Below are 21,591 nucleotides of genomic sequence, written 5' to 3'. Positions count from 1 at the left end.
GTTCAAAGCCAGCCTGGGCAACAAAGTCTTTATGACTGTGATTTCCAATTCACCAGCAAAATGCCTAGAGTGTAGCAGTGGCTCAAGTGGTACAACACCAGGCTTAAGCAAAAAAAAAAAGCCAAGTAAGAGCCTGAGGCTCTGAGTTAAAAAATAAAAATAAGCTCAAGTTGCTCTGGATTCAGTCAGTAAAAGGAAAAGATGTCATCATGCCCTGCATAGTCCCTTTGTCTCTGACCTCAAAGCTGTCACCCCACAGCCTCTTCCCTCTACTGCACAGCTTTCCTCCCTCTTCCCCTCCAACAGGCCAGACCAGTCCTCACCCTATGACCTGTGTCCCTGCTGTTTCCTCTGCTGGTATATTCTTAGCCACAGGTTTATCCCTGGCGAACTCTAGTCTGTGCTCACGCATCAGCTCCTCTTTTAGGCTTCCTGACCACCTCGGTACCTTTTGGCAGTGCTGGGGTTTGAATTCAGAGTCTCAACCCTGCTAGGAAGGGACTCTAACTTGAGCTGCATACTTGAGCTTCATTTGTCAGGTAAGGTCTTCATTCTTGGTTCTGTCCAGGCTCAGGCTGTGATCCTCTTACCTATGCCTCCGCCATAGCTGAAATCATTGATTGAGATGGGTGTGTGTGGGTGTGGGGGTGTCTCGTTAACTTTTGCCCATCGGATCCTACTTCTTCCCAAACTCTTCCTCCTGGGAGCTGGGATTACAGGCATGAACAACTGTAAGGCTTCCAGCACTTCCTAACTTTCCAAAGCCCCATAAAATTTGCTTGTGTATGTTTACTTATTGTATATGTATGTTGGTCTGCCCTTCTTTTCGATCCCCAAAGAGTAAAGATCCCAGAAAGTTGGAGATGTTTGTTGAGTTGTTTTTTCTTCTTTTAGCGCTCGTAGTGCTAACCAAGCACGTGATATTACAGAAGGTGCTCAATAAAGATCGGCTGACTGTGTGGTGACCTCCAGAGACGACACTACAACAATGCTCAACGTCTCCAAATTCCTTAAACAGTCATCGTCACACTGGCCCCGTTTGCTAAGCACCACGTATGAATGGGCTCCAAATTTACAGATATGAAACTTGTGGACGAGAGAGGGAAAGTCCCGGATACAGGCTGCAAAGGAACCGAATAACAGAGCTGGACTGTTTTACCCTGCGGGTTTGTTAACCTGTTTATTCACACTAGCGCGGTGTTTATGTCTGCACCGCTCCTTCCTCCCTATTGGTCCGGGGCTGCGCGCTGTCCGCCGCGCCCCGCCCACCCCGCCGCTTCGCCCGCGTAGCTCCGCCCACCGAGGGGCGGGGCCGGTTGCCCGGAGACCAATGTTTTGCCGCCGCAAACTGGGTCTCTGGGCCACCACGGGAGCGCAGCCTGGGAACCGGTGCGGGGCGTGGGAGCGGGCGGGGAGGGCGGCGGGGCCAGGGAGCGGCCTCGAGGGTGTGTGGGGGGGGAGTTGGGGGACAAATACTGATAGTGGGGCAATTTCGAGCGGACTGGGAGACTAGGATTATGGAACGAAAAAGAAAGATTATTAGGGGTCCGTTTGAGGGGAGCGGGGTGGAGTTTGGAAAGACTGAGTTGGGGGGAGAGGGTATTAGAGGATGCGGACGAAGATATGGATTGGAAACACAAAGGGTGGCCAAGGAAATTTAGGGGAGTTGAAAGACCCAAGAATGAATGATCCAAGGAAAGCCCAGGGAAACTACTTTTAGGGGTTTTGGTGTTTGCAAGTGGCGATGTCAGCACAGGGAGATTTTTTTGGGGGGAGGACACGAGTCCGAGGGAAGGGGCGCCTTTAGAGGACATAATCACGGAAAGGGCGGAATTGTGGGGTGCAAGGAGAGGGTGGGTAAGAGGTGGGGGTAAGACTAGATTTCCTGAAAAGGAGACCTAAACGGGCCGGAAGTGAGGGTGAATCAGAAAGGGGCCTGTCCACCACCGAGCTCCCGGCGGGAGGGGCGCTGCCCGCTCATTGTCCCCGGTCCCGCCAGGATGTCCGGCGACTTCCCCCCGGGGACGCGACTCGACGCGACGGCGGGTTATGTAACCCGGCCGAAGTCGCCCCGCTCCTCCTTGGCCACACCCCTCCGTCCGCGCCCCGCCCACAACCACGCCCATCTCGCGTGCCACCGGGCGGGACTGGGGTCGAGGACGCCGAGCTGCGTGTGACGTCACAGGTGGGTGGGGCGCGGCGAGGCGCGAATTCAATTCTTGCTAGGACGCCTCCCAAAGGAGAATCTGGTTTCTGATCTTGGATACGGGGTGGAGACGCGGGTGTTTGGCGGCGTTCCCTGGTGGGAACAGCTCAATCGCCGAGGCCCAGGAGGGTAAACTGAGTCCCAGAGATTCTCCCCCCCCTTTCATTTTTTGCTTTTAACATAACAAAGATATATTTATCACCTCACAGAGTCCCAGTTACTCCCGGTAGTGAAGGCGACTCAGCAGTTGAGGAAACGGGAGTCCCCTGATCCCAGAAGCCCCAGGGACTGACCCCTGTCTCCACCCCCTGATAGTGGCTGAGCCCCCCAGCCGGACCTCCTCCTCGAAGACTGGCATTCTGTCCTGGACCATGTCCCAAAAGGTGGATCTTTTCCAGCCAGCCCTCTGGGGGAGGGGGCGGGGGTGAGCCCCGTGCAGACCATCAGTGCCTGAGTCGCAGGTGTCTCTGTAGTTTCTTCCTCCCTCGCTGTGGCCTGTCACTTCCTCCTGTCCTAATCCCCCCCCCCCACGGGGCATGACTAGAGATGAATTGGCGAATCACTTCCACGTCATCACAGCCAGCTGTGCTGTCACCGAGGTGTGGTCCCTGAGATGTCATCAAGGAGCTTCATTCTCCTGGAAGCATCTCTGGGGGCCTGCCGGCCTAACTAGGGGGCTCTGCTCTGCTAACCACTGTGGATGCCTCAACCCCCCAAAAGGGATGAGCCACTTCCACACAAGGCCTGCATCACAAAGGCCTGGAAGGTGATTTCTCCACTACTCTCACACCTCCAGGCAGCCTTCCCTGATTTCTCACCTCTCACCTTGCCTCTCAGAGCATATCCACTTCCAAGACCCCCAGTTCTGTAAGCTCTTCAGGGCCTTTCCCGCCTCGCCTCTGCAACTCTTCAAACCTCAAACCAGTGTCATTGCTCCCCGCCCCCTCCCCTTGTAATTTCTCAGCAAGTTCTCTGTGTGACAGAACTAAGTCCAGGTGAGGGCATTTGGCACATCAGGATGAGGGTAGAGGAAAGGTTTTCTGTTTCTCCTTCTTGCTTTTATTTTTTGTCTCTATTGGGGATTGAACCCAGGGCCTCTCTAACATTTGTAGAGATACCTTCACCCCTTTTGTTTCTATTTTAGTTTCTTTTTTTGACACTACTGGAGTTTGAACTCAGGGCCCCATGCTTGCTAGGCAGATGTTCTATAAACAGCAACAAAACCAAAAACAAAAGAAAAAAGGAAATCAGGTACAAGTGACTCATGCCAGTGATTCCAGCTGCTCTACAGGCTGAGACCTGGAGGATCTGGGTTTGAGGCTAGCGCAGGCAGAAAAGTCTGAGACTCTTATCTCCATGCCATTCTGTGCGAACTAGCCTCCTGGGTCCTGGGAGTCGGATCCTGTCATACCTGTCCTGTGGCATTGGAGACTAGAAGATGACAGGTTGGCTAAGAACTTCTGGAAAATGTCCTATAGATTATTGTTATCTATTTATCTTTGTTCTGTCGTGGAGCCTGAACTCTGGGCCTGGGCGCTGTCCCTCAGCTCTTCAGCTCAAGGCGAGCGCTCTACCACTTGAGCCACAGCCCCCACTTCGGGCTTTTTCTGCTGATATGATGCTGGGGAATCCAACCCAGGGCCTCATGTATGCAAGGCAAGCCCTCGACCACTGAGCCACCTTCCCAGCCTAGTGTCGATCCTTGAACACGGGCGCTGAGAGTCCCGAGATGTCAGGCTGGAAGCCCACCAGATCCCGGGGACACCCCCCCCCCGACTGCCCCGGGGATCCCGCAGCCAGTCCTCTGGCTGAACCCACTGCTTGGAGCTCTTGGATCCCATCCGTTTCATGGAGGGGAGTTCAGGTGAACCCCATGGGGGCCCATGGGACCCAGAGACCCCGGAGGGGAGCGCTGCCTCAGTGGGCCGCCTGGGATTGGGGGGGGTGCGGGGGTCCTGAGAGCAGCCCCCAACCCCCGCCCGGCGCCAGGAAGCCCGACATCTCCCCCAGGCCCCGGGGGGCTCTGATTTCCTGTAACCCCAGGACTCCGCGGGGCTGGAGATCGGTGACACGGGGCTGGGGGGACTGGGTCGGGGTAGGGCAGGGAGGCCCGGGGTGAGGCCGGAGGCGCCGATCGCGGGGCGCGGGCGATCGCGGGGCGCGGGGTCCGAGGTCGCAGCGGGTGTCGGGGTGACCGCGGCCCCCCCCTCCCTCCCGCCTCCCCTTCCGCTCCCCGGAAGCGCTGAGTCGTCCTGCCTTATCTGGGGCCGCTATTTCGGGCTGCGCGCTGAGCGCCGCCGCCACTATTTTTAGCGACGCCGGGGTAAAAATGGACGCGGCGCCGCGCGGGTTCCCGAGGCCGTGCGCGCTCCCTGCTCACTCCCACCCCCCCCCGCCCCGTCCCGGGGCCGCGGGCACGCGCCCGAGTCTGGTCACCAAGCTCGGCTCCGCGCAGAAACTTCCAGCGCTTCCCAGACGCGGCCGCCGCGCCAGGCGCAGAGGCCGGGCTCCCCCCGGCGGTCAGCGCGCGGAACTGCAGGCGCGAGCGGCGCCCGGGACGTGGAATCCAGGCGCTCACCCCCTCACGCGGGGAAACTGAGGCCGGTAGAAGCAACACTTGACCGCCAGCGGCCATCTGGCAGCTTCTGGTCCCCCTCATGCCCTGTTTGTGCGATTCAAACTTGTGTATTCATTATTTTGTCTGCCGGGCTTGGTGCAAACATGACACTCGTGAAGCCCTCGCCCAGGCCTTTGCTTTCTCTTTTTCATTCTTTTTGGATTTCTTTCTTCTTACCAGTTTATCACTTGTGTCTCTGTGTGAGAGTACTAGGGCTTGAACTCAGGTCCTGGATGCTGTCCCTGAGCTTTCTTTGCTTAAGGCTGGCACTCTACCACTTGAGCCACAGCTCTGCGTCCAGCTTTTGGCAGTTAATTGGTGATAAGAGTCTCATCGAATTTTGTGTCTGGGAGACTGGCTTCAGACCATGATCCTCACAGAGCCTCCTGAGTAGCTAGGATGACAGAGACATACAGCTAAGGAAAAGGTGCTGTTTGAAATATTTATAGATCATTAATGTTGTGCTCAGCTGGGTGCTCAACTGAGTTTCTGTTTCTTGTCTGGATTGATTCCCTATAGGCTGCTTGAGGTACTATGGACATGGAGCCTTAATAAATTCAGGAAAGTGTCGGCATAGGAGTGTGGTCATCCCTTTAAGGTCCCTTATGGGGGAATCCCCTCTCACATTTTGAGAATCAGGCCCTTCCTCTAAGCTTTCTGTAAAGCTTAGAGTTGACACTCAGGAATGAAATACATTTGGGGCCAGGTGACCTGGGTGTGAGAAACTCATTCATAGCCTCTGGGACCTTTGCCTTCTTGTTTCTAACCCGGTGAGGCTATTTTTATATATTCAGAGTACATCCCTCATGGGGCCGTAGCGGGCTCGTAGGAGTAGGAGACAGCTCAGCAGTCGTGCCTGGCACAGAAGCAGAAAATAACACATCTGCTGCTGTGATTCGGGAAGTGCCATTTTATTTTTTCACCAACACTTTTTATTCATGCAGGATGTTTTTTTTTTCTTCTTCTTCTTTTATCTTCTTCTGGGGACTGGGGGAAGACACAGAGAGCTTGGTCTCTGGCCTCCACCTTCAAGTGGCCAGGCTGCAGGAGTTCCCATGGCTGGGAGGGCAGGAATGGGAAGAGAAACAGACAAAGGAGACTTGTAAGGGCTCATTGTGTCTTTTTTTTGTGGGTCATGGGGCTTGAACTCTGGGCCTGGGCGCTGTCCCTCAGCTCTTCAGCTCAAGGCTAGCGCTCTACCACTTGAGCCACAGTGCCACTTCTGATTTTCTGGTGGATTATTGGAGATAAGCGTCTCAGGGACTTTCCTTGCCAGGGCTGGCTTTGAATCCTGATCCTCAGATCTCAGCCTCCTGAGTAGCTAGGATGACAGGCGTGAGCCACCGGCGCGGGTGGCTCTCTCCTTCCGTCCTTCCAAAAGCATCCTTTCCGTGCAGGTGCACGCACAGCTGACCATCTTTTTAATCCCTCCCCAATCTCTCCCTGTCTCTTCTTCCCCCTCCCCTGTCTCTCTCTCTCTCCCTCTCCCTCCCCCGTCCTCTCTCCCCCCCCCCCACCCCTTCCACTGTGACTTTGTCAGCAGAAGTCCGACCTCCTACCCAACCTCATCCATCCGCAGTCTTGGGACGTCCCAGCCGCAGAGCCAGCCGCCCAGGAGGGCGCGGGTTCGGGTCCAGGCTCTTCCACTGCCCCCTCCTCCCCCCTCTCCCCCCCCCCGTCCCTTCCCCATCCGGAGGCCGGAGCTCGGGCCGGCCGGGCCGGGTGAGTCACCTGGAGGCGCCGCGTCATCCCGGCCGCTGGGCTCCGCGCTATTTCGGGCTCCGGGCGCTATAAATAGCGGGGATCGGAGCGCGGCGCGGCCCCCCGAGGCCCCGGGGCCCCCCGCCCGGCCTCCCCCCGCGCCCCGCCGCCGGACCCCGCATCCCCCCCCCCACCCCGCGCCCAGCCCGCATCCTCGCTACGAAGTTCAGAGCCGGGCTGGGGACGCGCAGCCTGGTCGGCCACTGCGCCCTGCCCAGAACCCCTCAAGCCCGAGCCTCCTCCCCACTCCTCCATCCCGGGCCACCCCACAGCTCTGCACTGGGCTGAAAAGTTAGGGGATCCCCTAGCTGGAGGTGGCGGACCCGAGTGAGGACCGCTGGAGGCCCAGGCAGCGCCGGGAGCGCGCAGATCCGCACTGGACATGGAAGGTTCCAGGTCCAAACCCGCGGCCCCGGGATGTTTTCCCGCCCTGCATTGAAGCGAGGCCGGGGATGGGGTACGCGGGGATCCCTGGGGGTCTCCCCCCAACACCACGCCGAATCCTCTGGCGGGGTGGCCGCGGCCCCTGGTGGACGAGGCCGGAGCTGCAGCACTCAAGTTGGCGAGTGTGTTTTCCACCTGGGGGAAACTGAGGCCCAGCTGTTGAGGGCGTTTTCTTTTGTCTCAGGGCTATGCCTGGGGCTTGAACTCAGGGCCTGGGTGCCGCTGCTGTTCCTGAGCTGCTTGTGCAAGGCTGGCGCTCTACCACTTGAGTGAAAGCTCTACTTCTAGCTTTTTGGTGAGTCATTGGAGATTAAGAATCTCATAGACTTTCTCCCTAGGTTGGCCTCAAATCCCAATCCTCAGATCTCAGACTCCTGAGTAGCTAGGGTTACAGGTGTGAGCCACCGGTATCTGGCTCTATACCCATTGTAGAAATAAACTGACAGGGGTCATCCTACCGCTCAGTGACCTCAGGGGAAATGACACCCAGGGTGGCTTGGGGGTTCCTTAGATGGTTTCTAGAAGTCAAGTCAGGGGGTAGAGGGAGGACAGGAAGAAATGTTCTATTTTTGTAAAAGAAAAAAACTCATCCCAGCATTTGGGAGGCTGTGGTAGGAGGCTGAGGAGTTAGAGGCCCAGTTGGACTGTATAGTGAGACCCTTTCTCAAGGAAAAAATGTACATAGGCTGGGAATGTGGCTTAGTGGTAGAGTGCTTGCCTCACATGCATGAAGCCATGGGTTCAATTCCTCAGTACCAGATAAACAGAAAAAGGTGGAAGTGGTGCTGTGGCTCAAGTGGTAGAGTGCTAGCCTTAAGCAAAAGAACCTCAGGGACAGTGCCCAGGCCCTGAGTTCAAGTCCCAGAACCGGCAAAAAGAAAAGAAAAAATGTACAGAAATTCTCCAACAAGAAGAAAAATGAGCTGGATGCCACCAGTGGTTCATGCCTGATCCTAACTCCTCAGGAGGCTGAGGTCTGAGTGAGGATCGTGGTTCACAGCTGCTCTAGGCAGAAAAGCCCTCAAGACTTTTATCTCCAATTAGCACCAAAAAGCCAGAAGTGGAGCTTTAGCCCAAGTCGTAGAGCACCAGCCTTGAGCAAAACAGCTCAGGGACGGTGTCCAGTTCAAATCCCAGGACAAACAGACAGACACAGCCTATACAATTACATTCTTGGAGTATGACAAATCTCTAAGGCAACAAGCCAAGGGCAAAAGTCACTGGATATACTGATAAATAGGTGGAAATAAATCCTAAGAACTTCTGAATAAAATTGCAATCAAAGTATAAACAAGAGGCTCCTTATATTGGCAATGTATAGGATTGACAACAAAGAATAGGAATCAAAAATTATTCCCATGCATTAACAATAACAACAACAACAATAATAATAATAAAGTCTCCCAACCTTTGCTTTGCTTATTTCTGTTTGGGGAGGGGAAAAAATCGTTATATTGAATTGCCTTTTTTTTTTTTAATGGGCAAAGGAAATGAGCAAGCCACTCACAGAACGCAAAATATTTGTGGCCATTAATCTCACACACAAAAAAAGGCGTTTTATTTCCTTAGTAATCCGGGCTGCAAATTGGAACACTGTGATACTATCATCTCAGGAAATGACTAATTCTAACTCATCCACCGGGTCGGCTCGGATGTCCCTTCCTCCGAGAAGCCTTTCCTGACTCCCGGGCTGGGTCCTGCGCTCCCCGCCCCGCCCCGGGGCGGAGCCTTCCGCCAGGGCCCGCCCACACGCGGGTCGTCATGGAAACGCATCTGTCAGTTCCTGGGCTGTGTCACTCAGCAGGTGACGCTGGGTGTTGCTGGCCGCGGGACTTAAGCCAAGTCCATCCGTCCCCACATTAGGAGGAGTGGGGAGATCTAATCTGATCTGATCTGATTTCTCTGGAGTCTGGGAGCATAGCAAGGGCTCCACAGAGCTCTGGTACCAAATCATTTTTTGATATTGGGAACTGTCAATCTTCTATACTCTCTCAACCTCCACGGTCCTCCAGGAGCATAGAGAGCAGCTCCTCTCTAGGCTCCACTCTCCCTACGGAGAGCAACGAGACGGGCGGGGGGGGGGGGGGGAGCAGAGAGACCGGAAGTGCGACGGGTCAGGCCGCGCTGTCGGCTGCACGTCTTGATACTCTCCCCGCAGTCGTTTTTTACTCCAGGCCTGGGGTCGAGTAGGTGAGTCCTCCACGTTTGGTGACCCTCCCCCCGCCCAATGTAGGAGTTGAGTGCAGCGGAGGGTGGAGACTGCAATTGGCAGGGTGAAGATGGCGATTGGCAGCCACCGTACCCAATCAGTGCAGTGTGTGAGGGTCCATCAAGTGCGCGCCTTGGGGGCGGGCCTAACGGAACCCATGGGCTGCGATGGGTGGGGCGGATCGGCATGTTGACCAATGACGGTCGTGGACAGCAGAAGGGGGCGTGTTCACTGGAGTCGTGAAGCAGTGGAGCGAGGGGATGATTTTGGCGGGATGTCTGGGTGTGTGAACCGGCTGGGAGGATGCTAATACAAACGCTGGTACCGCAACCGCTCTGTGCCACCATGTTTCCCCACTAGGCCTCAGATGGACCCTGGAAAGGGAGAAGAGGGGGCACCACCTCCCAACGGGCCGCCCACCAGGAAGAAATTTGTCATCCCGTTGGACGACGACGAAGTCCCTCCCGTAGGGGTAGGGCGAAGGCTGCAGGGTCAGGGGGTGGCTAGCATGCTGCAAGGAAGAGCAGGAAGGGGATACCATTGGGGGGGCACGTTGTGGATTCCCCTGGAAAATCAACCTTTGTCCAACCCCAGGACGGTTCAAAGTGGCGTCAAGGCAGTCCCCCCAAACTACTAGTGATAGAGCAGTTACACTTTGAAAAGAATAGAGTATTTCTTAATTAATGTGGGAGGGGGTGGCAGTACTGGGACTGGGGCTTGATCTCAGGGTCAGGTTGTTGTCCTTGAGCTTTTTTTTTTTTGGTCGTGGGGCTTGAACTCTGGGCTTGGGCGCTGTCCCTGCGCTCTTCAGCTCAAGGTGAGCGCTCTACCACTTGAGCCACAGCGCCTCTTCCAGTTTTCTAGGGATAATTGGAGATAAGAGGGTCACCGAGTTTCCTGCGCGGGCTGGCTTTGAATCATGATGAGCCTCCAGCACCTGGCTTGTCCTTGACCTTTTCCACCCAATGTTGGTGCTCTGCCACTTGAGCTGCAGCTCCACTTCTGGCCTTTTGCTGGTTAACTAGAGAGAAGAGTCTCACAGACTTTCCTGCCTAGGCTGGATTCAAACTGCAGTCCTCGGACCTCAGCCTCCTGAGTACCTAGGACTTCAGGCATGAGTCACAGGCTCCAGGACCCCCCTACAATCCCTCTCTTTCTCTCTATAGGCCAAGCCTTTATTCAGATCCACACGGAGCCCACCCACCACTGTGACTTCTGCCCAGGGAGCCCCTCAGACTTATGCAGAGTATGCCATTTCTGGCCCTCCAGGAGGGGCTGGGACCACTGACCCTGTTGGAACAGAGCCACCAACACGAGAGACCCCCAACCAGACCCTGAAACCAGGAACAAAATCTAACAGCATCATTGTGAGCCCCCGGCAGGTGAGGGGGGACAGCGCTTTGGGGTCACAGGAGGGAAGCCCTGGTATAAGAACTGCAGGCTGGGGGACAGTTGAAGGAGATGTGAGTTCTACCCAGTACTTCTCTCCATCCCTTTCTAGATGGGGTCTTGATTCTGGAGAAAGAATGATAGAAAATCAGGTGGCATCTCTACCCCTGATTATGCGTTGAGGTCAGAGTGAGGGAGGGGCAGTGTATGAAGTCACATTAGTACTAAGCATGGGAGAAGAGTCCAATATTGTCAACCACAGAGAAATACACATAAAAAAATCCTCTTGGGGCAGGCGCTGGTGGCTCATGCCTGTAATCACAGCTATTCAGGAGACTGAGGTCTGAGGATGGTAGTTTGAAGCTATCCTAGGCAGGAAAATCCATGAGACTCTTACTTCCAATGAACCCACAGAAAACTGGAAGTAGTGCTGTGGTTCCAAGTGGTAGAGCACTAATCTTGAGTGAAAAGGCTCAAGGACAGTACCCAGGCCCTGAGTTCAAGCCTCACAACCAACAAAAAGAAGGAAAAAAAAGTCCTTTTGGACCCGATATGGTAGTTCATGTCTGTAATTACAACTACTCAGTGAGGTAGAAGGATGGAGAGAACCAGGCCAGCCCTGGCAAAGTTATCATGACCATGACTCAAAAGCTAAATACAACTGGGCTTGGTGATACATGCCTGCAAGTCGCAGTGACGTGGGATTCATGGGTAGGAGGATCTCTGAGGCTGGCTGGAGAAAAGTTAGTGGGGTCTTGCTTCAAAAGTCTCAGGATGCTGCAGGCAGCATAGTTGGTGACATCAGTGACCACTGGTGGCAGCTCCCGATTTGGCTCCTCCCCTCCCAGAGGTGGGGCTGGCAAGGACAGTTCCCATCCCCATCCATGCCCAGCGCCCCATCAAGGCCACCAGGAGCCCTCAAGAATACCCTGGGCTATGGGCTGGGAAGGTGGCTCAGTGGTAGAGAACTTGCCTTGCATGCACAAGGTCCTGGGTTTGATTCCTCAGCACCACATAAGTGGAAAAAGCCATAAGTGGCACTGTGGCTGAAGTGGTAGAGCGCTAGCCTTGAGCTGAAGAGCTCAGGGACAGCGCCCAGGCCCAGAGTTCAAGCCCCACAACCAAAAAAAAAAAAAAAAAAAAAAAAAAGAATACCCTGGGCTGGGGATGTGGCTTAGTGGTAGAGTTCTTGCCTAGCATGCATGAAGCCCTGGGTTTGATTCCTCAGTACCACATAAACAGAAAAAGCTGGAAATGGTACTATGACTCAAGTGGTAAAGTGGTAGCTTTGAGCACAGGAAACTCAGGGACAGTGCCCAGGCCCTGAGTTCAAGCCCCAGGACTAGCAAAAAACAAAACAAAACAACACACACACACCAAAAAAACTCCCAACACCCTATAAGGAGGTGTTAGGTTGCTTCCATCTGGGACCAAAGGCCTGAGCTGTTCTCTGCTCTAGATGTTATCTAACCTCAGGAAATTCCCAAGTTCTCAGGTGCTTTGTCTCCTAGAACAGTGTCAAAGATCAAATATCAGAACAGAAAGTTCTCCTAAGGTCACACCCCTGTGTACAAAGGTTTCAGGAGATCTGTTTTTCTTTTTGGCTGGTCCTGGGGCCTGAACTCTGGGCCTGGGCACTGTCCCTCAGTGCTTCAGCTCAAGGCTAGCACTCTACTACTTGAGCCACAGCGCCACTTTAGACTTTTTTCTGTGTCTGTGATGCTGAGGAATCTAACCCACGGCCGCATGAATGCCAGGCAAGCACTCTACCAGTGAGCCACATTCCCAGGCTGGGGTGTCTGTTTTCGTTTTAAGACAATGTTTTACTGCATAGCCCAGGCTGGTTTTGAACTCATGATCCTCTTGCCTCCTGTCCAGTGCTGGGATTACAAGAATATGCTCTCACGTTTAGCAAACTTCGTCTCTTGAACCTGGGGCAGAGATATCACAGAATGGCAATGAGTGTAGATGTCAGCCGGTCTTTGTCAGTGCTGTGTCACCAGCACGGAGACACACAGTAGGTGCTCAATGCTTACTGAGTGGATGACAGCTTGACTTGCCTGAAGATTTTAAGTCTTGGGTTACAGAGAATGTTCTGGGTACAGCCCAAGGGGAATTTGGAGAGAGCAGCGTTTGGAGCAGAGGCACCCTGGGGTGAGGGTGTGAGGGGGCGTGTCACAGGCCATAGATGGAGCCACAGCAGGGCTTAGAGCTTAGGGGAGGAGCAGGCTGTCTTTTAGAAACAGCTTTCTGGCTGTCACTTGGGTCACTCTGTGACTGAGGATGAGAGGCAGGAGGGTCGGAAGTACCACGTTTGGGAGTTGGAGGGGAGAGACGTGTGTGGGCCAAGCCGGGCTCTCTGGACAGTGTGGCATGCCCGGATGGAGCAGGGGGAGGAATGGATGTGCATGATGGAGGGCCCCATCTGCTGGGGCCAGCAGATGGCAGGACACACTGGGTTTGGGGGTAGAGACCAAGCTGGACTCCATGGTAAAAGTCTAGGGCTGGAGGGATGAGAAGACTTGGGTTGGAACACCTAGAACATTCTAGAGGAGGAAAAGGCATAGCAAGAAGAGACAAGCTGAAAGAGGCAGGTGCTAAGTGGGTGGGAGGGGAGGGGGAGGGGCTGGGGGGGATGGCTGTCCTAGCCAAGGTGCCAGCGTCATGCTAACTGCTGCTCGGGCCCTTCCTCCACAGAGGGGCAACCCGGTGCTCAAGTTCGTGCGCAGTGTGCCCTGGGAATTCGGTGACGTCACCCCCGACTATGTGCTGGGCCAGAGCACCTGCGCCCTCTTCCTCAGGTGAGTTCTGGGGTGCTGCCCATCCTTCAGGAAGGCCTCCACTGCGGGGTCCCAGGCTCTGCCTGGCAGTGGGGGCACAAAGGGGCTTTCAGGGTCTCAGGGAGACCGAGACTCCCACCCACTACCCCTGTCCCCCCCTATCCCACCAGCCTCCGCTACCACAACCTCCACCCCGACTACATCCACCAGCGGCTGCAGAGCCTGGGGAAGAGCTTCGAGCTGCGCGTGCTGCTGGTCCAGGTGGATGTGGTAAGTAGTCCTCTGCCTCTGCTGGCTTCAAGCTTCCCGTCTAGAAAATGGGGAGTGGGGGGAGCGGGGGACTATAGCCCTGTATTGGCCTGGAGGCCCCCTGAGAAAAGCTCAGCCATTGTTCATACCTCACATGGACCCAGCTTACCCTGAACCAGCCAGGCTTGGTCTGGTAGTCACAGGTCCTCCTTGGCCACACCCCTTTTTTCCACAAGTCCCCCTATGTACACATTCCTTCCTCCTAACCCAGGGTCTCCTGCAGGCTAACCAAACATTCTTTTTTTTTTTTTTGTCTGGTTGTGGGGCCTGAACTCTGGGCCTGGGCGCTGTCCTCCTCAGCTCTTCAGCTCAAGGCGAGCGCTCTACCACTTGAGCCACAGTGCCACTTCTGGTTTTCTGGGGGTTTATTGGAGATAAGAGTCTCATGGAGTTTCCTGCCTGGGCTGGCTTTGAACCATGATCCTCAGATCTCAGCTTCCTGAGTAGCTAGGATTATAGGCGTGAGCCACTGGAGCCCAGCAGATTTTTTTTTTTTTTTTCTGGTTGGTCGTGGGGCTTGAACTCTGGGCCTGGCACGGTCCCTCAGTTCTTCAGCTCAAGGTGAACGTTCTACCACTTGAGCTACAGCACCACTTCCAGTTTTCTGGTGGTTTATTGGAGATAAGAGTTTCATGGGCTTTCCTGCCTGTGCTGACTTTGAATGGTGATCCTCAGATCTCAGCCTCCTGAGTAGCTTACAGGCGTGAGGCACCAGTGCCTGGCAAGATATTTTTTTGTATGTGTGTGTGTGCTGGTCCTGGAGCTTGAATTCAGGGCCTGCACTGTCATGAACTTCTTTTGCTCAAGGCTGGCACTTTACCAATTGTGCCACAGCTCCATTTTTGGCTTTTTGGTTGTTTAATGGATAGTCTCATGATTTTTCCTGCCTGGACTGGCTTTGAACCATGATCCTCAGAACTCAGCCTCTTGAATAGCTAGGATTACAAGGCTTGGGCTGCTGGCGCTCACCTAATCTCAAATTTTTATTTTTTGCCAGTTCTGGTGCTTGAACTCAGGGCCTGGGCACTGTCCCAGAGCCCCTTTTGCTCAAGGCTAGCACTCTACCACTTGAGCCACAGGGCCACTTTTGGCCTTTTCTGTGTACGTGGTACTACGGAATCAAACCCAGGGCTTCATGCATGCTAGGCAAGCACTCTACCACTAAGCCACATTCCAGTCCCTGAAATATTATTTTGATTACTATTATTTTTTGTGCTGGAACTGGACTGGGAGTTTTTTTCCACTCAAGGCCCTGCTCAGTCACTGCTGGGCCTTGTACTTCCCACCACAGGCTGGCTTTGGCCAGCACCCCAAACTCTATTGTTTTCAGACTGTAAGTCCTCATATTGTGACAGGTCTCTAATTCTGATCTTCTCTTCTAGAAAGATCCTCAGCAGGCCCTCAAGGAGCTGGCTAAAATGTGCATCCTGGCAGACTGCACACTGATCCTCGCTTGGAGGTGAGATCGCACCCCTCCTCCACCAATTCAGCTGAGCCCTCCAGAGCAGCTGGAGAGTTCTCTCTGGGAGCCTGGGCCAGGCCCTGCCTCTCTGGGCCTCAGCATTCTCATCTGAGAAGTGGACACTTTATAGCCAGCCTTTTTTTTTTCTTTTGTCCATCATGGGGCTTGAACTCTAGGCCTGGGCGCTGTACCGTTTATTGGAGCTAAGAGTCTCCTAGGCTGGCTTTGAACCATGATCCTCAGATCTCAGCCTCCTGAGTAGCTAGGATGACAGGCCTAAGCCACCAGCTCCTGGCTATAGCCAGTCTTTTTTAGAGGCTTACATCAGAAAAGTAGATACCAGATATCAAGTTTTCAAGCCTGTTCAGGGTTTAGGTATAAAATCTGACTGGAGGGCCTGGGAAGGTGGCTCAGTGGTAGAGTGCTTGCCTTGCATGCATGAGGCCCTGGGTTCGATTCCTCAGCACCACATAAACAGAAAGAGCTGGAAATGGCACTGTGGCTCAAGTGGTAGAGCGCTAGCCTTGAGCTGAAGAGCTGAGGGACAGAGCCCAGGCCCAGAGTTCAAGCCCCACGACTGACCAAAAAGAAAAAAAATCTGACTGGAGAACTAATCCCATATCTATATATCTATATTTTCCCCCCTATGGTAAGACTGGGGTTTGAACTGTGTCTTGCCCTACGTAGGCTGTATACCACTTAAGCCACAGCTTTACACCTTGCTTGCACTTCTTGAGATAGCATGGATCTGAACTATAGTCCTCCTATTTTCACTTCCTACTGTAGTTATTCTAACATATGCACCACTATATCCTTCTACTGGGATGAAGTCTCATGAAATTTTGAGCCTGGGTTGGCCTAGAACCACAATCCTGATCTCAGCCTCCCAAGTAGCTAGGGTGACAGGTGTGGACCACCATGTTCACTGTTGGTTGAGAAGTTCTGCAAACTGTTTGCCTTTGGCAGGCCTCAAACCTGTCCTCTTGATCTCATCCTCCCAAATAGAAGGCTAGCATTTCTCTATTTTGTTGTTGGTCGTGGGGCTTGAGTTCAGTGCCTGGGCACTGTCCCTGAGCTCTTTCACTCAGGGCTAGGTTATCACCTTGAGCCACAGTTCCACTTCCAGTTTTCTGGTGATTAATTGGAGATAAGAGTTTCACATACTTTCCTGCCCAGGCTGTGTTTGAACTGCCATCCTTAGATCTCAGCCTCCTGCGTAGCTAGGATTACAAGTGTGAGCCACTAGCCCCTGGTGGAAATTAGCATTTCTTCACAGGCTTTGAACAACCAGGCTCTGACCACTGACCGAACAGTGACCTGTATCATGAGGCCCACAGAAATCAAATGGCTAGCCCAGGGTCACCCAATCAAGAAGCAGGACCTGACTCCCAGGGTTAGGGCTCCTAAGCCCTACTTTGAGCCAGAAAAGAAGTAACCTGCTGGTTTAGTGAGGTCTGAAGTTCCAGGCCAGCCCTGGAGAAAACCCAAGGGTGACGATCCACCCAGCGGGGACTCAGTGAACGTTGGAGTTTGCAGTTGTCACCTCAGCCAGCACTACATAATGAAGGGAAGGATCTAGACTGTGACAGCTCTTCCCTCTCGTGTCCTGTCATCCCAGCCCCGAGGAAGCTGGACGATATCTGGAGACCTACAAGGCTTATGAGCAGAAGCCACCAGACCTCCTGATGGAGAAGCTGGAGCAGAACTTCCTGTCCCGGGTAAGACCCCTCCTGAACACCTGCCCCTAGCTCCTTGCTGACACTTTCATTGCAGTTTGCCTTCATTAGGGTCTCATTCTATATGGTGTAAGGAAGGGAGTTTTTGAGACCTTGAACTTTGATCCTCCCAATCTCAGCCTCCCGTGTAGCTTGGGATGACAGGCATATTCCATTACAAACAGCCATGAGGCTAGAAAGATCTTTCAAACATTTCTGCCAGGCTGGCTCAAACTGTGGTCTGTCTGTCTTTAGCTTCTCCAAAAGGCAGGTTTATCGGCATGAGCTGGCAACATATTACATCAATGTTGCTGGCTTGTTTTTTCCTGGTTATTTATTTAGCCAGACCTGGGGCTTGAACTCTGGGCTTGGAAACTGTCCTTGAACTCCTTTTGCTCAAGGCTAGCACTCTACCACTGGAGCCACACTGCTACTTCTGGCTTTTTCTGGTTGTTAATTGGAGATGAGTCTTAAGGACTTTCCTGCTCAGGCTGGCTTTGAACCACAATCCTTAGATCTCAGCCTCCTGAATAGGTAGGATTACAGCTGTAAGCCACCAGTGCCCAGTTGATTTTTTTTTTTTTTTTTTTTTGTCGGTTGTGGGGCTTGAACTCTGAGCTTGGGTGCTGTCCCTGCACTCTTCCGCTAAAGAAGAGCACTCTACAACTTGAGCCACAGCGTGACTTCTAGTTTTCTAGTGGTTTACTTGAGATAAGTCTTATGGAGTTTCCTGCCTGGGCTGGCTTTGAACTGTGATACTCAGATCTCAGCCTCCTGAGTAGCTAGGATTATAGGTGTGAGCCACTGGCGCCCAGCCCTGATTAATTTTTTGTCTCCTCCCCTTCCCAGGCTACTGAATGTCTGACCACTGTGAAGTCAGTCAACAGGACAGACAGCCAGACACTACTCGCCACTTTTGGAGTAAGCATCTCTCCCTCAGCAGTTCTCAGAAGGCCCGTCTCTGTCTCCTGCTCCCACCCCCACCCTTCCTGCCTGGCCACAGCTGCCCCCTCTCAGGACTCTCAGGCTCCTCCCTGGCCAGGCCAGCACAGCCCCTAACCCGTCTCTACCTCCTGCAGTCTCTGGAACAGCTCATTGCTGCTTCGAGGGAAGACCTGGCTTTGTGCCCTGGCCTGGGCCCCCAGAAGGTAAGAACTCTGGGCAAAGGTCATACAGGCTGGGGTAGCAGTGGGACCTAAATGAGCAGGGACTCAGACACCAAGGTTTCAAAGTTTGAGGAAAGCCCACATACACCCCCCCTCACTCCGAGTTGTTGGCCATAGTAGGAGTGAATCAAAGGTCTTGTCCTTGGTAGGCAAGCCACATTCTGAACCTTTTTGTTTTTAGTAAGATTGCATCTTGCTACCTTTGCTCGCACTTAACTCAAGGTGGAAGTTCTCCCCCCACCTCCAGATGAGCTGGGATTACAGGCGTGCACTACTGCCTATGCCATCCATACACTTCACTCTCTTACTAATGGGGAAACAGAAAACCTGAGAGGCTGAGAGCCAGCCCCACTTCCAGTACTGGATAGAATCCACGTTGTCATCTTCTCCTACATCCCAGAGCTCCTGGAAACTAGGGGGGGAAAAAACAAACCCATTCTGGATGCAGTAAACAAATGGCTTCTTTAATGCTGGGTTCATTTCTCCCTGTCCCAGGCGCGGAGGCTCTTTGACGTTCTTCACGAGCCCTTCCTGAAAGTACCCCCATGACTGTGGCTGCTGGCGACCCAAGGTCATAATAAAGCATTTTCTTGGTGCTGGCTGGCGTTCCGTGGCTTCCCCTGAGGTCTCCTGGGGTGCTGTCTTTGAAGCCAATACCTCACTTCCCTTCTTTCTCAGTGGATCGTGGAGCCGCCCTGCCTCAGTCCGCGCTCACCTGCGGCAGATTGGACATTAGACAGTCCTGTCAGCCCTGTCTGTCGCTTTGTGCTCTCTGTCCTTCTTCTTCTTTTTCTTGAGGGGGGCTACAGCTGCCTGGGGCTCAGGATCACCAGCCTCCACAGTCACATTTTGTGGTTTTTCTTTCTTCTTTTTCTTGGGGGACACCAGAGTGGTCCCAGCCTCTGGTTCCACTTCCTCTGGGAATTCAGGGAGCCCCAAAGGCGCCACCTCTGACTCAGTTCCCTCAGTCTCTGGCTCCATCATGGCAGTCTGCCTCTTTCCTTTTTTTGTCTTCTTTCTTGGGGGAGACAGGATGGCTTCCTCCTGTGCCTCCACTTTCAGTGGCTGAGAATCAACCAGAGCCACTGCCTCCTCCATCCCTGGGGTCCCCTTGGGCCTCTTTCTCTTCTTGGTGGGGGGCAGGGCTGTCTCTTTGGGAGGCTCAGTTTTAACAAATTTCAAATCTGACAGCTTTTCTTCTGGCTCTGCCATTTCTGCCTCCGGGGGCCTCTTCTTGGTGGTGCTTGGGCCCAGCCCTCCTGGCAGCCCTGGCACCTCCATTTCTGACACTAGCACCTTCACTTTATGCTCCAGCACCTCCACTGCAGGCTCCATCATCTCTGACTGTTGCTTTTTCTTCTTCTTCTTCTTCCTCCCTACATCTGTTTCTAGGGCCGACCCGGCCATGCCCACCTCTAGGGCCCCATGGCCGTTCACAGCCTCTAGAGTGGCAGCAGCCTCTGCCATCTGCCTCTTCTTCCTCTTTTTCTCCCAAGTAGGTGACTTGGGTGTCAAAGCTGAGCCAGGCCCAGTGACTGGGGGATTACCTCCAAAAGCACAGAACCGAGGTCTCAGGCCAGGGGGGATTTGTGGTGGGGGGCTCGCAAGAATAGGTTGCACAGGAGTTCCTGGCAAGGATTCTTGGTGACTCTCGATGATCCTGAGGCTGCCATGGGGGGCAGGAGCACAGGTGAGTTCACCTCCTGTTGCTGTGCAGGGAGCAAGCAGGGTCGCTGCTTGGGAGTCACTGCTGCTGAGGACATGATAGCGGTGCCGCTGGCCCCCCAACTTGCCCTTTACAATCCGGGACCCTGAGAGAGGCACCCGCCGTCCATCAAGGCTGGGAGAAGGAAAAGGGAGGGCAGAGGCTAGGTCAGACAGGAAATAGTGGTATTTCTAGGTTGCTCAGAAATGCCCCCCTTGGGCTGGGAAGGTAGCTCAGTGGTAGAGCACTTGCCTTGCATGCTTGAGGCCCTGGGTTCGATTCCTCAGCACCACATAAGCAAAAAGAAAAAAGCTGGAAGTGGTGCTGTGGCTCAAGTGGTAGAGCGCTAGCCTTGAGCTGAAGAGCTGAGGGACAGCGCCCAGGCCCAGAGTTCAGGCCCCACGACTGGATTTCCCCCCCCCCCCAAAAAAAAGCTGGAAGTGCTGCTGTGGCTCAAGTGGTAGAGTGCTAGCCTTGAGAAAAAAAGAAGTTCATAGGGTCTGGGAAGGTGGCTTAGTGGTAGAGTGCTTGCCTTGCACGCATGAGGCCCTAGGTTTGATTCCTCAACACCACATCAACAGAAAAAGCTGGAAATGGCGCTGTGGCTCAAGTAGTAGAGCGCTAGCTTTGAGCTGAAGAGCTGAGGGACAGCGCCCAGGCCCAGAGTTCAGGCCCCATGACCGGACCCCCCCCCCAAAAAAGAGAAAGAAATGCCCCTCTTAAGAGGGGTCGTAGCGGCTTAAAGCTGTAATCCTAACTACTCAGGGGGCTGAGATCTGAGACTTATGGTTCAAAGCAGCTCAGGCAGGAAAGTCCCACCTGCAAGATTTGTATCTCTAATTAAACAGCCATCTAACCGTAACCCCTCCGCGCAGCATCTTTACAAAGAAACAAGATTTTTTTAAAAGATAGCCAAAACCCGGAAGTGGGGCTGTGGTTCAAGTGCTAGAGCGCCGCCTCGTGTGAAAAAAAAACTTAAAGAGAAAAACTTAAGGGTCAACACCCAAACCCCGAGTTCAAGGCGCAGTACCAGCCCAACGAAAAAGAAACCGAGCAGAACTACTCCCCGACAAGCCGGTCGGTTCCGCTGCGAGCGGAGCTAGCAGGAGGCCGCTCACCTGTGGGGAACGAAGTCTGCCGGGGCCTGGATGAGCCACAGCTCCGCGTCCGGGCCGGCCAGCGTCTCCAGGGAGAAACGAGGGGGCTCCGAGGCGGGGGGCGTCGCGGAGAAGTGGGGGGGACAAGAGAACCGAGCCGCCCCTGCGGAAGAAGGGGAGACGGAGCCTGAGGCCGCTAACGGTCCACGGGCTCCAGCGCCAGGATCGCTCCCACCCCCCTTCACGGCCGCGCTCGCCCGCCGGTGCGCGGGCGTCCGCTCCCCCAGCCCCGGGAGCGCCCGCCCTTCCCCGCCCGGGTCCCAGCTCCCGTCCCCCTCCCGCTCCCGGACCGCCTCTCTTTCCGGGGGGGCCCCACGCACCGTCCCCCGCCCCCCCCACCCTCGCCGACTCGCCCGCTCACCCCCGGACGGGGTCGCCGCCATCCCCGCCGCCTCGGGACTCGCGCCCGGCGCACGCCGCAGCCCGCGCCGCCCGGACGCGCGGCCGACCACGTGGACCCCAGGGGGCGGGGCCGCGCCCGGACGCGCCCAAGTGGCAGCGGAGCGCGGGGGGGGGTGTAGGTCGGGGGCCTGTGAACGCTGTTAACACCACGGAGGGAAACGTCCACTTCGGTGTTGCAGAAGCCCAGAAGAACACGCTGCCTCCAAGTCTGGTCCTGAGAGAAACGGACTCGCCGCCTCTCTAGAGAAACAGTTCCGCCAGGACCCGAC

The 21,591-nt window shown here is 54.5% G+C and overlaps 2 protein-coding genes across 3 annotated transcripts; one reads left to right on the top strand and one right to left on the bottom strand.

The window, feature by feature from the left end:
* The first annotated feature begins 1,366 nt into the window (after positions 1-1,366).
* LOC138814008 (DNA excision repair protein ERCC-1) lies at positions 1,367-18,657 on the top strand. 2 transcript variants are annotated; one of them, XM_070002723.1, is made up of 10 exons: positions 1,367-1,389; positions 9,598-9,709; positions 10,404-10,619; positions 13,324-13,427; positions 13,577-13,676; positions 15,098-15,174; positions 16,796-16,895; positions 17,742-17,813; positions 17,972-18,040; positions 18,554-18,657. In XM_070002723.1, the coding sequence occupies exons 2-10, from the start codon at positions 9,605-9,607 to the stop codon at positions 18,605-18,607; spliced, it is 897 nt and encodes a 298-aa protein (XP_069858824.1). In that variant the 5' UTR covers positions 1,367-1,389; positions 9,598-9,604; the 3' UTR covers positions 18,608-18,657. The 2 variants fall into 2 exon arrangements, with proteins under 2 accessions (XP_069858824.1, XP_069858814.1); XM_070002713.1 differs by lacking the exon at positions 1,367-1,389 and adding an exon at positions 9,127-9,218.
* LOC138814005 (DNA-directed RNA polymerase I subunit RPA34-like) lies at positions 18,502-21,347 on the bottom strand. The gene is made up of 3 exons (XM_070002699.1): positions 21,282-21,347; positions 20,882-21,023; positions 18,502-19,898 (listed from the first exon to the last, which is right to left on the bottom strand). Exons 1-3 carry the CDS (start codon positions 21,301-21,303, stop codon positions 18,791-18,793), a joined length of 1,272 nt encoding a protein of 423 aa, XP_069858800.1. The 5' UTR covers positions 21,304-21,347; the 3' UTR covers positions 18,502-18,790.
* Between the last annotated feature and the right edge of the window lie 244 nt (positions 21,348-21,591).

The sequence above is a fragment of the Dipodomys merriami genome, unplaced genomic scaffold, assembly GCF_024711535.1.
Source record: "Dipodomys merriami isolate MVZ:Mamm:240054 unplaced genomic scaffold, mDipMer1.0.p SCAF_106, whole genome shotgun sequence".
Taxonomy (NCBI): Eukaryota; Metazoa; Chordata; class Mammalia; order Rodentia; family Heteromyidae; genus Dipodomys; species Dipodomys merriami.
The sequence above is the reverse complement of the archived record's forward strand: the minus strand, read 5'-3'. Positions and strand labels throughout refer to the sequence as shown.